Raw genomic sequence first — 17,953 nt, forward strand, 5'->3', positions numbered from 1 at the left:
CACACATTACCTGTCCTAGGTAAGGTCCCTATGCCAGTAACGAGAAACTGATATGTAAATGGTTCTCTCCTTAAGTTTATACATAGGAGAAAGAACAGGCAATTCTTTCCTAAAGGGTTCATACTAGTTATTTTATTCCCCCTCCCCCCCCCAAAAAAAACCACAACAGGAGGTTAACCATACGCCTAGTTATATCATAGAGGATCCTTCTCTCAACAGGCTTCTCATTAAACTGCAGCACAAGATGGACTTAAGACAAAAATGTGTGCAGGCTCTGGGAGGCAGGGGAATGTGTGAAATACAGGCCCCAGACACAAATTCACCTCTGGAAAAATTAAGATGGCAAGTGGCCTGAGTCTCACCAACAACGTGCTTAGCAGCATTCCCAGCCCCTCTCTAAGCCAGCCTTCATTGATCTGGTGCTTTCCCGGCTGTTTTGGACTACAACTCCCATCCGTTCCAGCCAACAACACTGGGGGTGATGGGAGTTGTAGTCCATAACAGCTAGAGGGCATCATATTGGTGAAGATTGTGGTTAGCAAATGGTATAGGTTTTGCTTTGCTTTGCTTTGCTTTGCTTTTCAAAAATGGTTAAAACGGAGGAGGGACCAGCCTTCAACACAGGAATTCTGGAACCTGTAGCGCTCCATGTATTGCTGGACTATAACTCCCCTTACCACTGTCACCTGACCTATATTGGTGGGAGCTGGAGTCCAGCAACATCTGGAGGGCCACAGATTCCCCCAGCCCTTCTCTGAACAGCCACCCCACCTGGATTGTCCCTGAAGTGTAGTAAGCATCCTTTATCTTCCACTGTGCTTTTGCTGCCAGCTAACCAAGGCATGTTTTTGTTTGGATTCATGCTCATAACTGTAACTGTGTTTTCAGGGAAAGATAGGAGAGACTGGTGAGATGGGATCTCGTGGCTTCCCTGTAAGTTCATGCTTCATCCTGTTTTATAGCAAACTTGTGTTTCTTTACTTAATAATTTTATCTGTTTATTTTGAGATTCACAACAAGCATCTCAGCAATGTATGGAAAGTAACGTGTTAGAGCTGAAGTACAAACAACATAATAAGCATTATATATACTGACTCTGTGACAGTCTCGAGGCTTATGAGCATGGCTTCTCGAGGCATTATCTTAATGCCCAGGCAGACTCATATAGATATAAAGGACTAAAACTGCAATACCTGAAGGCCTGCCTCTCTCTAGATGAACCAACTGGATCCTAAATAATAAAATTCCTTCCAGTAGCACCTTAGAGACCAACTAAGTTTGTTATTGGTATGAGCTTTCGTGTGCAATCACACTTCTTCAGATACCTATCTGAAGAAGTATGCATGCACACGAAAGCTCATACCGGTAACAAACTTAGTTGGTCTCTTAAGGTGCAACTGGAAGGAACTTTTTTATTTTGTTTCGACTATGGCAGACCAACATGGCGACCTACCTGTATCTACAACTGGATCCTGCAATCATCATCTGAGGCCCATCTTTGTGTTCCTCCTCCACAAGAGGTCTGGAGGGAGGCAACCTGAGAATCTGCCTTTTCTGCAGTGGCTCCAATTTGTAGAATGCTCTCCCCTGGGAGGATCACCTGGCACCTTCTCCCTACATCTTTAGGCCCCAGGCAAAAATGTTTCTCTGTATCCAGGCCTTTGGTTGACTAGCACATCATTGGTTTGTTTTTGTTTTTATTACGTATTTTGTGTTCTCATTTTGTATTTTTATGTTGTGAACCACCCTGTGATAACACAAAATCACGTTCTACTCCCTTCTCCCATTCCTCATTTTTGCCCAAAGTCAGTAAGTTCCAACATTCCTGCTGTTTCACAAATTAATCTTAACACAACTATTCTTTAGCAGGTGGAAGCTTACAATTATATGCCCAGGACCATTGATACCTTTACACAATGCATAATTAATTATGTAAATTTGTTGCTGCAAGAAGTGGTGGTGGTTGCTGGCTTAGGTAGCTTTAAAAGGGACTTCTGATCATGATTATTGTGTTTGTATTTATTCTTATTTATTGTAAAATTTATTGCCTCTTGTTCAACGAATTGTCCCAGGGTGGGTTACATAAACATATTACAGTACATATATATATATTAGCCTGGAGAAGACAAGACTGAGAGGTGGTATGGTAGCCATCTTCTAATACCTGAAGGGCTGCCAGATGGAGGATGAGAGCCAGTGGTGGTATCATTTCAATGATTAGAGCGCTGGACTAGGACCTGGGGGATCAAGGGTTCAAATTCCCGCTCAACCATGAAGCTCACTGGGCATCTGATTGACCACTGTGATGTGGGAAACATAGACCATGGAGAAGATTTGTTTTCTGTTGCTCCAGAAGGTGGGAGCAGAATCAGCGACTGATTACAAGAAAGGTTATTTCAGCTAAACATTAGGAAGAACTTCCTGATGGTACAAGCAGTTTGACAGTGAAACAGACTGCCTTGGAAGATAATGGATTCTCCTTCATTAGAGATTTCTAAACAGAGCCTGGATTCCCGCCCCCCGCCCCCAGTCAAGAACATTTCAGGCATTAGTAGGAAATATGGTCCGGGATCCCTAGAAATAAATTATAAAGCTGTGTCTAGATAGACCTTTGGCCTGACCTTGCAACCACTAGGGGTGAGGAATATTTGTGGGCCTTGCTGTCCTTGGCCTCTCATCAACTCCAGCCAGCATGGCCAAAGGTCAGGGATGACATGGTTTCTGTCCAACAGCATCTGGAGGGCCACAGGTTCCCCTGCACTAGGGGATTATGAGTTGATGTGGGTTTTGTCCCCCCCCCAAATGGAACGATATATGTGCCCTGATAGAATATCTAACAGGTTAAATCAAATGTCTTCATTGGTCATACCATTTCTCTGGAATTGGGTCAGTTGCCATTCCAGAGAGTAAGACACTAGGTCATTTCTCCTTCCTAGTTCTGAATCACCTTCTTGCTCCTTTTATTTGCAAGGTGCTAATGAGTGACTAAGAGGTGTGAAAATCCGCACTTCAACCTCGAACTCTGAACTTTTTGTTGTCCTGCTTCATTCCAGGGTATCCAAGGACCTTCTGGACCCCAAGGAGCTAAAGGGCCTCCAGGAGACCCGGCAAGTACCCACCACAGCCCCCTCATCCCAGGCAACAACAAATCTAAACTTTCTTTCTAATGGGAGACAGGCTCCAGCAGGCTACTTCTGGGGAGAGAGTTCCATAATAGCAGAGCCACCAACACAATGCTCTCCTCCTGAACAGAGCATCCATGATCAAAGGCAGCCTACCTCTGAATACCAGTTGCTGGGACATGGGGAAGGGAGATGAATGATTCAATAATTCTGTGAAACTATGGGAAGGACTTTATGTTCAGCTTGTGGGGGATATAACACTGGACCAGATGAACCTTTGATCTAATCCAGCAGAGATCTTCTAACTGTTCTTAGACATTAGACAGGCATTCCCAAATCCATAACAAAATGCAGCCTATAGGAGACTTCAGATGTGGTGATGACCACCCTAAAACAAGAATTACAGTGGTACCTTGGTTCTCAAACTTAATCTGTTCCGGAAGTCCGTTCCAAAACCAAAGCATTCCCAAACCAAGGCGCACTTTCCCATAGAAAGTAATGCAAAACAGATTAATCTGTTCCAGACTTTTCAAAACAACCCCTAAAACAGGAATTTAACATGAATTTTACTATCTAACGAGACTATTGAGCCATAAAATGAAAGCAATAATCAATGTAATGTACTATAAAATAAATAAGACAGTATTGTAGATGATAAAAATTAAAAGTAAAAAAAAATCTTACCTGCACTGATGATAGTCATTGTTTGGATAGGGGGCTTTTATCCATTTCTGCAGTTATACAATGAATCAATAAAACAAAAAACAAGTCACAGACACAAAAATGAAAAATGAAAAAGCCACACAAATGAAACGCAAAAATAGCAAAAGCTTGAAGCACCAAATATCACCTCAGAACACTGCAATCAGAAATGGAAGACTTTCATTACTATGGGGGGGGGGGAACGACTTAAATTTGCAGCTTAAGTGTTAAATGGGAGGGGGGAAAGCCTTAATTACTATGTGGGGGACTCAGATTTGCTGCACAACCATAAAAACGGAAGCTCAGGAGCACGTTCGGCTTCCGGGGCAAAGTTGGAAAACCAGAACACCTACTTCTGGGTTTGCAGCATTTGGGTTCTGAGTTGTTCAGGAACTAAGCTGTTGGAAAACTGAGGTACCACTGTAGACAAATCAGTGTAGGAGAGGTGGCTATTAATCATGGTAGCTAAACAGAACTTCCATATTCAGAGGCAGTCTACCCCTGCAATACTAGTTGCTGGAAGGGCAGTAGTTGTGGGGGGGTGCATGCCCTGTTTATAAGCATTGCAGGGAGCATTGGCTGGCCATTGTTGGGAGCAGGGTGCTTATTTACTCTATGTGGCCCTTTATTTTGATGCAGCAGGACGCTTTCCATACATTCTTAACAATATGCATCTTTATTTCAGGGACCTCAGGGAGCTCAAGGTCCACCTGGGCCTTTGGGAGAAATTGGACATAAGGTAGAGAATAATCTCCCCTTCTCTCACACCCACCTCTTTAATCTTTGCAGAAGTCCATTCATGTCCTCTCATTCACAGGGTGTTTGATAATTGCAGGAAGAAACTTACTGGGTATGGGAGAAGAACTGCATTTCCCATGAATAAACTTTATTGGCATTTATTCCTGGGAAAATGCAATGGAGCCATTGGCTGGGAAAAGTCTCATTTGGATCCTCCACGGTGATAGTTCTGCCTGCAATGTATTTCAGTTAGTAAATCAGTAAGTTTATTGTTCTAGGCAAAGGCCATGACTAGTTTGCAGCTACAATATGAATAAAATAATGTAGAACGTGCATCTGTGATATAAACCAACATCTGTAAAGTAAGAAAAAGAAGATACAAGAGACACCACCGATGTTAAATCCAGCTTAATTCCAAATTTATAATCACCAAAATACACCATATTAATTGCCTGACAAGACTTGTTATTTTCTCAAGTGAACTCCATTAAACTGATGGTACAATGATGGAGGAGGGGAAAGTGGACGTTACAATGACAGGACTAAAAAATGTACATGGCGGGTAGGAAATAGTGAGTTCAAATAGGTTTGTTGTTGTTGTTGTTTAGTCGTTTAGTCGTGTCCGACTCTTTGTGACCCCATGGACCAGAGCACGCCAGGCACTTCTGTCTTCCACTGCCTCCCGCAATTTGGTCAGACTCATGTTTGTAGCTTCGAGAACACTGTCCAACCATCTCGTCCTCTGTCATCCCCTTCTCCTTGTGCCCTCCATCTTTCCCAACATCAGGGTCTTTCCCAGGGAGTCTTCTCTTCTCATGAGTTGGCCAAAGTATTAGAGCCTCAGCTTCATGATCTGTCCTTCCAGTGAGCACTCGGGGCTGATTTCCTTCAGAATGGAGAGGTTTGATCTTCTTGCAGTCCATGGGACTCTCAAGAGTCTCCTCCAGCACCAGAATTCAAAAGCATCCATTCTTCGGCGATCAGCCTTCTTTATGGTCCATATAGGTTATCTGTGGGTAATAGGTTATCTGTGGGTAATCATTGAGTAATTTATAATTGCATGTTCATTTGCTATACACATGTGTTCTCCATTTGTTGACAATGACCTTTTACTTTTTTCTTCCTCCCCACTCTACCAGGGACCTCCTGGCCTGGCAGGGCAGCGTGGACTTCCAGGTGAAACAGGCATGAAGGTAAATGGGGGTGGCAGGGGAACACACACCTCTATATGCGATGTTCAGTCAGAGGGGTAATTGTGGCTTTTGTTTCTGCAATGTCTTGGTGTCAAAGAGCGTTCTGGTCAATAAATCATACAGTTCAAAGTTGGCATAGACTATTGGCAAAAACACGATCTGCACAGGAACATCACACCTATAAAGCATAGCAGCTCATCTCTGGCAAGTCTTGTCCCCAGTAGCAGACACTGAAGGTCCCTGCCTTCCCACAGTTCCCTCCTCTCCAGGGTTCCCCCAAAGCAATCTGAGACTGCAACTATGTGAAACTAACCTCTCTTTTGCGCTCTTTATTCCTCTTCTGGTTCTGGGAGACATGGGGGAGGGGAGCTTATCACACCAGGAGGAGGAAACACCTGTGCCTCTTCAGCAGCCTGACTCATCTCTGCCTCTAGGCCTCTGCCTCTTCTGATTCTGTCCCTGATTCTGAACTTCTCTGTGCCACAGACTCAATCCGCTCACTAAGCACTGTTACCTCTTCGCTTCTGACACCTCCTCTTTCCAGTCTTCTCCCTCTGACCACGGCTCATTGTCTCACCACCAGTTGCTGTGCTGTGCACCTTCTTCCCTGGGTGGTTCCCCAGCTGGTTCCTGCCACCGTTCCTCTGCATCCATGACATCTGGGCTGTTTTTGACAAGATGGATGAAGGCAAAGGTGGGGGTAGGCCAGTTGTAGGCAGCTAGGCGGACATGGCAAAAGTCTGGTTCTCAATTTGGGTTAGTCTTGTAGAATCATAGAATCATAGAGTTGGAAGAGACCACAAGGGCCATCGAGTCCAACCCCCATGGCCCTCCCCCAAAAGAGAACATTTGTGGTATAAAAGGTTAATGAAGTCTGTTACTGTTGTTGTTGCTGCTGCTGCTGCTACTGTTAATAGTTTAATTGAACAACATAAAATAAAAATAAAATAATAATAATAATATATTTATTATTTACACCCCACCCATAGGGTTGGGTTCCCCAGCCACTCTGGGCGGCTTTCAACAAAATATTAAAATACAGTAATGCATCAAACATTAAAAGTTTCCCTAAACAGGGCTGCCTACAGATGTCTTCTAAAAGTCTAGTAGTTGTTGTTCTCTTTGACATCCGGTGGGAGGGCGTTCCACAGGGCGGGTGCCACTACCAAGAAGGCCCTCTGCCTGGTTCCCTGTAACTTGGCTTCTCGCAGTGAGGGAACCGCCAGAAGGCCCTCAGCGCTGGGCCTCAGTGTCCGGGTAGAACGGTGGGGGTGGAGACGCTCCTTCAGATATACTGGATTGAGGCCATTTAGGGCTTTAAAGGTCAGCAGCAACACTTTGAATTGTGCTTGGAAGCGTACTGGGAGGCAATGTAGGTCTTTCAAGACCGGTGTTATGTGGTCTTGGCGGCCATTGCCAGTCACCAGTCTAGCTGCCGCATTCTGGATTAATTGTAGTTTCTAGGTCACCTTCAAAGGTAGCCCCACGTAGAGCACATTGCAGTAGTCCCAGAGGGAGATAAGCAGGACATGCACCACTCTGGCAAGTCAGTGCATGGACAGGTAGGGTCTCAGCCTGCGTACCAGATAGAGCTAGTAGACAGCTGCCCTGGACACAGAATTGACCTGCGCCTCCATGGACAGCTGTGAATCCAAAATGACTCCCAGGCTGTGCACCTGGTCCTTCAGGGGTACGGTTACCCCATTCAGGACCAAGGAGTCCTCCACACCTGCCTGCCCCCTGTCCCCCAAAAACAGTGCTTCTGTCTTGTCAGGATTCAGCCTCGATCTGTTATCCACCATCCATCCTCCAACCACCTCCAGACACTCACACAGGACCTTCACCACCTTCACTGGTTCTGATTTGAAAGAGAGGTAGAGCTGAGTATACGATATCATTATAAGAGTTAAGAATTACAATTCCATTTATAGCCTGCCCTCCATGAATTTGTCCAATCCTCTTCTAAAGTCATCTGGGCTGGTGTCGATCACCGCTTCCTGGCGGAGGAAGTCCCATGGTTTGATTATGCGCTGGGTGAAGAAGGACTATCTTCTGTCTTTCTGCCACAGGATGCCAAATGAATGGCTTTCACCGTACCACAGATGTTAGCAGTTTAAATTATCTCCCCCCCTCCCATTCTGGGCTCTTAAAAGAAGAACAGCCCCCCTTTTTATTTCTTGTCAGCTGATTAAGGTTTTTGCCCTTGTTGCTGAAGAGGTTGTATCACATATATGGTGGAGAACTTACTTTGCTTTTAGTGCAGTTTCCTTTATTGCTTGTGTCTCCCCCTTCTCAGCCCATGGCTATGTTTGCCTTGGCAAACCTTCTAAAGGCAGCAGCAGAGCTACTGTGTCTTTGGACCTCTCCCCCTCTGCTCCCCCCAGGGTCTGTCTAAGATTTCAGCTCTGCGGTCTCTGCCTGCCACTTGGCAACCTTCTTAACCTTTCCCTGGAACAAAAGCTCCCATTTATGTTTCTTGATCTGCAGCCTTTCCCATCGGCTGGCCTATCAGGGAGCAAGGTCCTGTTGTGAGCAGGAAAGGGGAAATGGACAGTCGTATCCGCTGGAAGGGACTCTCTGCTCAGTTCGGTTAAAAGAATACTGGTGTGATTGTCACAAGTGTGTGATTATTTGTGCTACTGCTTGTCTTTGATTCCTTGGGCTACAACAAAACAAATTCACTCAAAAAAAAACATGGGACTTTTTGTAGTTTAGAAAATGGTTGAAAGGTATGTGAGGAACAAATGGCTATGGGAAGATATGTGTTCACTGCAGTTGTGTAAGTCAGTCTCTTTCCAGTTTGGGGTCCAATTGGGGCCAGATCACTCTGTGCCCAACCCAGTCTATGTCCCGAATGCAAGCAGGGGCTTTGCACTAATGAGAGGCACAGGATCCAGCCTCTGTTCAGCCCTTGTGCAAACAAATCAGAATGAGTGGTCAATACATAGGTTTTCTGCAGGGGTCCTTGGAGAATATCCCTTCACTGAAAAATTGTGTATTTAAAAAGCCTTTGAGGCCAGTGAGCATCATGACCCCACATGTGGCAGCAACTTCTGCAACTGCATTATGCATTGTGTGAAGTATTACACCCCCTCTTTCTCCATGTCAGATTAGGACCAAGGAGCCCATAAAGCCCTCTGGGGGATCTTGAGCAAGCCAGTCACTGCCTCTGTGTTAGCCTAACCTGTCTCACAGAGTTGTGAGCATAAAATGGGTCAGGGGGGCAGGGGAGAACCATGTACACTACCTTGAGTGCCATAGAGGAAAGGCTGGGGTCTAAATGTAGTGAGTAAATGAATAAATACATTGTTTTCTTGCATTTGACTTCAGTTCTTGCATTCTGAGCGATCAAATAACTTCTCCTGGTTTGTTTTCTTCACACTGGTGCTATCAAGTGTCAGGGTTGCATGTGAATTATTCAAGATTTTAGCTTTCTCGGAGTCAAGGGCTGAGGCTATCATCAGTTTTTGCTCCTCCAGCACCCCTCAGACTCCAGCTTTTGAGTCATCCGGCATACCCAAGCTCTGCCCTCACCCAGGTCACCAGGCTCCACCCCTTGTTTCCTGAACTCTGCTCCCTCAGGCTTAAAGCTCTGAAACCCTGAGAACCTTGCAGCCTTGCTTCATGCAGTTTTCTAATGTAATAAGATGTAATAGTTTCTAATGTAATAATTTTGTCTTCAAAATTTGCCTCCCCATCCTTCCCTCTCTGCCCCATTAGGGTGATCTTGGACCTCTTGGGATTCCAGGAGAACAAGGCCTCATTGGCCAACGGGTAAGTAGAAGTACCATTTCTATGAAGGGGCTACTTGCAGTTCAAACAAAATATGAACCGTAGTGCTGGGCTGAATTGCCCTCCCATTTTGCAGCCCTGACGTTTGGAGACCAGGTTTCCCAAAGGTTCTCCTACACCTGTATCTACCTGTTTGCACTTTGCAATCTGCTTAGGTGATAATATTATTCCCCTGGTGAGCTCAAAACATGTATTGAGCTGTTACCAGTCCATGTTGACAATGCTGAGCTAGATGGACTTGGCGTGTCACCTTGAGCAGGGGTCCACTCTTAGCTGCTGGATGCCCAGACAGGGACGTGGTCCAAATGGGCATAGCTGCAGATATAGAAAGTAGAATTGTGTCTGGAGGAGCCAGAGGAAGGGGTTCATGGGCAGGTACATTTGAGGATCAAGTTCTAGCAAAGGCAAAGCAAGATACCAAGAGTCTATTACTGCCACCTTTTGCTCCAGATTCTCTGTCACAGGGCAGTTGTTGGGTTCTGAGACCAGTCTTTACTGGTACTTTACTGGTACTGACTTTCATGAAAAGGGACGCGGGTGGCGCTGTGGGTAAAACCTCAGCGCCTAGGACTTGCCGAACGCATGGTCGGCGGTTCGAATCCCTGCGGCGGGGTGAGCTCCCATCGTTCGGTCCCAGCTCCTGCCAACCTAGCAGTTCGAAAGCACCTCTAAGTGCAAGTAGATAAATAAGTACCGCTTTACAGCGGGAAGGTAAACGGCGTTTCCGTGTGCTGCTCTGGTACCGGTTCGCCGGAGCAGCTTCGTCACGCTGGCCACGTGACCCGGAAGTGTCTGCAGTCAGCGCTGGCTCCCGGCCTCTAGAGTGAGATGAGCGCACAACCCTAGAGTCTGTCAAGACTGGCCCGTACGGGCAGGGGTACCTTTACCTTTACCTTTATTGACTTTCATGGGTTTCAGAGGGGACATTCCCAGCCCCACCTGGAGATGCCAGGGTTTGAACCTAAAACTTCCTGCTTGCAAAGGTTTTTGTTCTACCACTGAGTCACAGCCTTTACCAAGATGGAGACTAAAGTCTTATCCATGCTTACGTTTCCTTCACGCTTTCCAGACATGGTCTGCATTTAAAGCTCTGTGCCCAAACACCTTTTTTTCATTTTTCTCTGCTCTGGTGTTTCCCTTGCAAAAACCCACCCTTTACAGCACACTGTGGAAAACCCGAATTGAAGTTTGAGCACTAAAGAGTGGGTTTTCACAAGGAAAGCTCCAGGGTGTGAAAAAAAGAACACTAAGACGTGGACCTGTACCTGGAAAGAGTGAGGCAAAGGTGTGTGTGGGTAAGCCCTAAAATGAGCTGGTGGTCAGGTTTCACTCGGGACTGTGCCTACAATTAGGGAGAGGGAGGTGACTGCTTCAAGCAAAATAAGGTGGTGGATGCTATACAATGTGCCAAACAGGTGCTCAAGGACAGAGTGGTTTGGGCTCTGCACCCCGTAAGCTAGCCTGGTGATGATCTGTGATGGTTGCAAGCACTGACAACTTCCCTGTGTTTCTTTCGTAGGGCGATCTGGGCCTTGAAGGTGACAGTGGCCCTCTAGGGCCAGATGGGCTAAAGGTAACAGTTTTGTTATTTTTCCTCAAGAAAGGCCCTGCTTAGCTGAATCTTGATTTACCCAAATCTTCTTTCTCTTGCATGAGCCTGAAATCACTCCCGCCTTACACAGTTGAAGCCTCAGGAATGTATATCTTTTCCTTTTTGTTATTTTCCCACTGGACTCCATAACTGTATGAGCTCAAGTACTTCCATTCCTGGAAAACTCTGCCGAAAAAATCTCCAGCAGCTTATTGTGTCAATCCAGCGATATGATTTGCTGCTCTTCACTGCTGCCATCTCTCATGAACGTCTGAGCCAGACAATCTCTTCTTACAAGATAATCCCTTATTTTAACCTCTTGCTGTGTCTCCGCCCCCCTGCAGGCTTATTGAATGGTTCCTTTCCTGCCCTCAACTAAATGATCTGGCTGCTTTTTGCTGCTCAGACGTTTGACCAAAGCCTGGCTTTCTTTGCATGTGGCAGAGTGAAGTGGAGTGGTTAAGAGAACGGATCCACTGCATGCAGCATATGGATAAAATCATTTGTAAATACTCCCTGCAAATAGAAAATTAGTGTCTCATGGAGACAGAGGGTTGTATCCACCAAAGTTATTTCCTGAGTGAAACGATTCCTGCTCATGCTGCAGAGCTTCCTTTCTCTCTCTTATTCCTCTGCGCTCCCCCCCCCACCTCCCCCAAATCTGCTCTGGGGTTTCCCCTCAACCTTCTGGAGCAGATTAGGCAGAGTATATGGGGTGCACAGGGGAAAAAAGAGGGAGCGGTAGTTCCAGTGCACATGCGAAAGTAGGTCTGCTTGCTCAGTGAATTTGCTGGATTTGTCCCTGAAATTCATTCCCTGCTGTGTGGGTTTGCTACTTTCAGGGAGCTTATCCATTCTGTCGCTTCGGGCTCATCCAGACTTCCTTTTGCGCTGCACTTTCCAGGCACAAATCCACACTTTCATTTCTGAACAGGGTTCTTTTTCTTTCTTCCCACCACTCTGTCCCCAAAAAACTAGCCGTTTATCACTAAATCAGAACAAATGGCAGTCAGATTTTCTGTGGATTGCTGTTTGTCCTGACTCAGCTGTGAACAGTGAATTTTTCCAGGGGAAACGGTAGGACTAAAAAAACAACCCAACTGTATGGAGACAGACCTAGGGCTCATCCATGTTTCCATGTGCCCCACCACTTTTCCCCAGGAAAACCCACAGTGTAGCGCTGAATCAGAGCAAATGTCAATAGGTAATTTGATATAAATTTGCTCTGGGAACCTAGGATGAAAGTTCTGCATGAATGTTGTGAGATGACAGCTTGGCCGCTGCCTCTTTCAAATGGGGACATTAGATCAGTCTTGTAAAGAAGCCCACAAAGTTTACTAGCTAGCCCCCCCCCAATATATTAGCCTGCATTTCCATACTGGCCACAGAGAATGGGGGTGCCATGCCCTGAAGCATGAAAAGCAAGCTACTAGCCATTTAGCAGGCTCATAAAAATGATTGACTTCTACCAAACTGGCTGGTAGAAAAGGAATGGATTGTTCCAGCCCTCCATAACCACCTTCTGGCTGTGTTTTCATGCTGATTGTGGAGTATTAGGTCTTCATTCCTGAGCAAGTAGCACAAAAAACTAAAAAGCTTGTGATGGAGGAATGTCCTTTTTCTGCCATCCATTTTCTGAATGGGGGATAGAGAAGGGTGTGTGAGCATGTGTATAAACTAGCCTACTAAAATCTACATGGATGGCCCCACCCACATTTGCCTCTGGCCCTGCCCACCACTGGCATGTGGCCCCTGGATGGTTGCCTGGAATGGAATGCGGCAAAAAGACTCCCTATCCCTGCCATTCAAGTCTGGCTGGAACTGCATCCCTCTCTTGGCCGATGAAGAAAGATGCAGCATTAATGAAATTTCCCTGCTGGTATCTTCATTCACTTCCCCCTCTGCTTTATAAATTTGTAACAGTCAAATGTGAATTGGACATAGAGCTGGCAGACCATGTTCTCAAAGGAGTGCTGGGATCTGGTGCTGTGGTTTATTAGCAATAACAAGTATGTGTAAATAATGAAGTACTTGTAGACTGCATAGAGCAATAATTGCCACTGTAAATCCCTGAGACGGATGTAAGCCCATTGCACAGATGAAGCACAGAAGAGCCTGCAACTTGCCTAAAATCTTCCTGGTGTGGCTGAGGTGGGATCCAAACTTGGGTTTCTCAGTGCTAAGTCCAGCCATTCCCTTACCGTAACACACTTTTATTAGGGGGCATAAGAGCATGCATCCTGTTTCCAACAGAATTCAGTCATGTACTCCCAAGAAGAAACCTAGCAGAGCATGAAGACAGGGCAACAGCCTTTGCCTGCTGTTTTCTCCTCCATGCAGCATTTAGCAACTGATATTCAGAGGTACACGGGACGCGTGTGGCGCTGTGGGTTAAACCACAGAGCCTAGGACTTGCCGATCAGAAGGTCGGCGGTTCGAATCCCCGCAATGGGGTGAGCTCCTGTTGCTCGGTCCCTGCTCCTGCCAACCTAGCAGTTCGAAAGCACGTCAAAGTGCAAGTAGATAAATAGGTACCACTCCAGCGGGAAGGTAAATAGTGTTTCCATGCTTCTCTGGTTTGCCAGAAGCGGCTTAGTCATGCTGGCCACATGACCTGGAAGCTGTACACCGGGTCCCTCAGCCAATAAAGAGAGATGAGCGCCGCAATCCCAGAGTCGGCCACGACTGGACCTAATGGTCAGGGGTACCTTTACCTTTTTATTCAGAGGTACACTACCTCTGGACCTGGAGGTTTCATTTTAACTGTCATAGCTAAGGGCCAATAATTTGTTTACGCCCCTTTGAAAGCCAATGGCCATTATCGTGGCTTGTGAATGCCATAAATCAAATAGTAGTCCTAACTCCTGATCAGCAATGGCAGGGCTAGATTAAATGTTATATCCAGCACTGCATCCATAGCCCTGTTCCTTGCACTGACTGGGCTACAAGTGGTGGTGGTGGGGACAAGGGGGGGGGGGAGTCTCTGTGTTGAACTATGCCGGATTTCTGTCGCATTCTTTTTCCTTGCTGGTGAAACTCAGGGCAACCTGTGAGGAAAAACAGAAAAGCAATTTACCCATGTCACTCTTCCAGGGAGACAAAGGAGAACCAGGCCTAGAAGGAGGAACAGGAGACAAAGGGCAGGAAGGCATCAAAGGAAAAGAAGGACCTCCTGGATACCCTGGGCCCACCGGCGTTCGAGTGAGTTTGCAAAATCACTTGCTTTTTCTTCGAATAATTTTACTTTGCTGTTTAACCATGCTGGCATCTTTCCTTTTCCTTTTCCTTCTTTTTCAGGTTGTGGGTGTTTGTACCCTTTCTATTCTTACATGGGTCTTCACATATTTTGGTGATTTCACATACCTACCAAGGTTCCTAAAGCAATTTGATTGCATATTTTCTTATGTACCGGGGTGGGGGGTTGTGGGACACAAAGGTAACCCTTCAGGCTCCCTTCTGCCCCAGATGAGATGCTTGGCTCTGCTCATCCAAACTCCTCCACCATAGAATCATAGAGTTGGAAGAGACCACAAGGGCCATCGAGTCCAACCCCCTGCCAAGCAGGAAACACCATCAGAGCACTCCTGACATATGGTTGTCAAGCCTCTGCTTAAAGACCTCCAAAGAAGGAGACTCCACCACACTCCTTGGCAGCAAATTCCACTGTCGAACAGCTCTTACTGTCAGGAAGTTCTTCCTAATGTTTAGGTGGAATCTTCTTTCTTGTAGTTTGGAACCATTGCTCCGTGTCCGCTTCTCTGGAGATTGCGAAGTTCCCATAACTATGTAAAACTGTCAAATGTGAATGGCTTTTAATTAGCACAGGTTACAAAATGAAACTTTGGAGGATGGGGCAGAGTTTGTATTACAGACAGCGATCATATCTCACGGAGGTTCCATTTCTGGTTCCTGCACGTGTCGGCAGAGCACATCTAAGTGAACCCCACCCCATCGTACCCTGCCCCACCCCCTTTACAACCCCATTACGCCTTCTTCTGGGTCCAAAAGGACCTGTGCATTGGCAATTGTGCATCAGTTGCACACACCTAAAATGGTCGTCACCTGCATATTTGCATCAGTTGCACACACCTGCAGGATTTTCTTTGACTTACTCAAAATTGTTATTTATGTGACATGGAGTATGCCCATAACTCTGACTGTAGCTTTATAGTATCTTAATCTGGTGAGCAGGAAGGGCTCCCAGACACCCACTACTGATACCAGGAATACGGTTAGCCATCTCGCAGCAGGGGCCGCTCCTGTCTTTTAGACTCTGCAAAAAAGAAAAGAAAAAGAAAACCCAAACTTCTCACCCATTTTACAAGAACCAATGACTTTTAAAAACAACTACACTCATACAAGCAGTGTTGAGCTATACAACACCAGTAAATAGACTAGACCAGTTTCTTTGTCTGCCCTCTGTCAAAGTACACCAAAGTGCATAATGGAACCAATATATTTTTGCCAGCTTGTAATCACTTCCCTCTGTTATTCTTTATTGCAGTGTTATGGTGCCATCTCAAATTTTAGTACATATTTTTATATAGTCTGATTTTAAAACACACACGCACGCATGCGCACACACAAACACAGGCTAAACACCAGCTCAGATAAGTTGTGTAATAACTACATTTTCAGTCTTACAAATGTTTCCTAGCTCAGCTGCTTGCCTCTGCTTCATACCACCTGCAGGCCTGCCTCCCCTTTTTCTTGATCCATCCCATAACCTTTATCTGCTCCTCCGTTTCTATCTTTGTCAAGTTCTGCACTTTTTGGGGGCAGGGCAACTATCATGTAGCAGAATCCTATTTGTTTGCTTCCTCTGAAGACATCTGAAGGTTGCTTTTTTATGTTAGGAGTGTGAGATTGGCCTCATCTAGTCCAGCATCCCTTTTGCCCAGTGTCCAACCAGATACCCCAAAGGGGAGGCATGTTTCCACATCTGACTCAGTATAAGGCAGCTTCTTGTGTTACCATGTGGCAAAACTACAACTCCCTCTCTTGTCCTGAGCTCGCTTTGTGGTCCCTGAAGTTCTCTTTGACCAAATGTGCCAAACAAAACATTGGTCAATCCAAGGAGATGGCAGAGAAGAGATTGCAGGTGTGAGCCCAGCTGAAGCACAGGAGATAGAAAAGCAGTGGCGTAGCGTGGGGGTGCAGGGGGGGCCGGCCGCACCGGGCGCAACATCTGGGGGGGGCGCTCGCACTCGCAGCTCTCTGCCCCTACCTGGCTCACTCACTCTCTCTCACTGCTGTGCGAATCTGATCCAAGCCGCCAGGTCGCCGCCCATTGTGGAGGGGGGGTGCCAGGCGTGCAGGTTAGGGGGCGCAAATTACTTGCCTTGCCCCGGGTGCTGACAACCCACGCTACGCCACTGTAGAAAAGTACAAAGGAAGAGGCAATTGGGATTTGACACATGTGCTGATCATTAGTCCCACTCAGAGTGGAACCATTGGAATTGAGGGACATGACAAACATAGGTATATTAAATACAATGGGTATCCTCTGAGTAGAATGTAGTTGGCTGCAACTCACAGGCTTTACATCTGTACTTGGCTAGGGGTGGGGGTGGGGGAATTTGATTCGAACTGACCTAATTTGCACTTTCCAAAACAAAACAAAACGTGAATCAAAGCACAGCTATCCTTTTAAATTTGCCCTCTGAATTTTGCAAGGCAATGCTCCAGCCACGCAAAGTGCACACAAATTCATATGCTAAAGTGTACATAAAATGCATATACATATTAGTGCAAATAACAAAAATAAATGCATTGCATTATGGAAAATTGCATACAAAAATTAGTGTACATTAGCAGAATTTTGCAGTAAAATGCTGGTGAATTTTCATGATTTCTTTTTTTAAAAAATCACAAACTGGTGTGGATATGTGAGCTGAACTTTTAAGACTGGAAACCAGCAAAATGTGACAAAAAACAAAGTCATCAGATTTGCCCTTCTTTAGTGCTCACTAGGGAGAAATGTATTGGGACGCAGGTGGCGCTGTGGGTTAAAGCCTCAGCGCCTAGGACTTGCCGATCGAAAGGTCGGCGGTTCGAATCCCTGCGGCGGGGTGCGCTCCCGCTGCTCGGTCCCAGCGCCTGCCAACCTAGCAGTTCGAAAGCACCTCCGGGTGCAAGTAGATAAATAGGGACCGCTTACCAGCGGGAAGGTAAACGGCGTTTCCATGTGCGGCTCTGGCTCGCCAGAGCAGCGATGTCACGCTGGCCACGTGACCCGGAAGTGTCTCCGGACAGCGCTGGCCCCTGGCCTCTTGAGTGAGATGGGCGCACAACCCCAGAGTCTGTCAAGACTGGCCCGGATGGGCAGGGGTACATTTACCTTTACCTTTAGGGAGAAATGTGGGGACCGAGTCCATTCCACACACACTCCTGTTCAAAAGTACTTCCTTCTGCATCCTAACTGCAAGCATATAGCACACTGTCAAAAATGTTGCTGCACATTCACTCATCCCCCTGCGGTTAACATGAACCAAAGGTTCCATTATATGCACCTTTCCAGCCGTTAGCGGGTGAGCCAGGAGCTAATTGCAACCCATGCCATCCAGTAGCTGTTGCTCTGTGAAACATCCTCTACCTCTTCTGCGAGGGACCAAGCATTTCGCTTTCCTCCTTCATCGTACAACCGATGAGCCAGAAGCCACAGAAGGAGCTGGGCCAACTGGCAGAAGCCCGGCTGATGGGTTTTCAATTGCTGTCTGTTGCCGAGCACTGTGGCTTTTCATAATAGGCTGCCCTTTCTGCAGGGTCTGAATGTTGAAAGAACAGACGTCTTGCAGTTCCAGGAAAGAAATTGC

At 46.3% G+C, this 17,953-nt stretch overlaps 1 protein-coding gene across 1 annotated transcript in view; it reads left to right on the top strand.

Annotated features, from left to right (window-relative positions):
- Window positions 1-17,953, top strand: part of COL27A1 (collagen type XXVII alpha 1 chain) — a 256,481-nt gene that overhangs the window by 182,587 nt on the left and 55,941 nt on the right. Inside the window, exons 31-37 of the mRNA XM_079961848.1 lie at window positions 889-933; window positions 3,054-3,107; window positions 4,510-4,563; window positions 5,702-5,755; window positions 9,476-9,529; window positions 11,067-11,120; window positions 14,232-14,339. Coding sequence (XP_079817974.1) covers window positions 889-933; window positions 3,054-3,107; window positions 4,510-4,563; window positions 5,702-5,755; window positions 9,476-9,529; window positions 11,067-11,120; window positions 14,232-14,339 — 423 coding nt within the window. The remainder of the gene's footprint in view (window positions 1-888; window positions 934-3,053; window positions 3,108-4,509; window positions 4,564-5,701; window positions 5,756-9,475; window positions 9,530-11,066; window positions 11,121-14,231; window positions 14,340-17,953) is intronic.

The sequence above is a fragment of the Podarcis cretensis genome (assembly GCF_951804945.1).
Source record: "Podarcis cretensis genome assembly, chromosome: Z".
In the NCBI taxonomy this organism is placed as follows: Eukaryota; Metazoa; Chordata; class Lepidosauria; order Squamata; family Lacertidae; genus Podarcis; species Podarcis cretensis.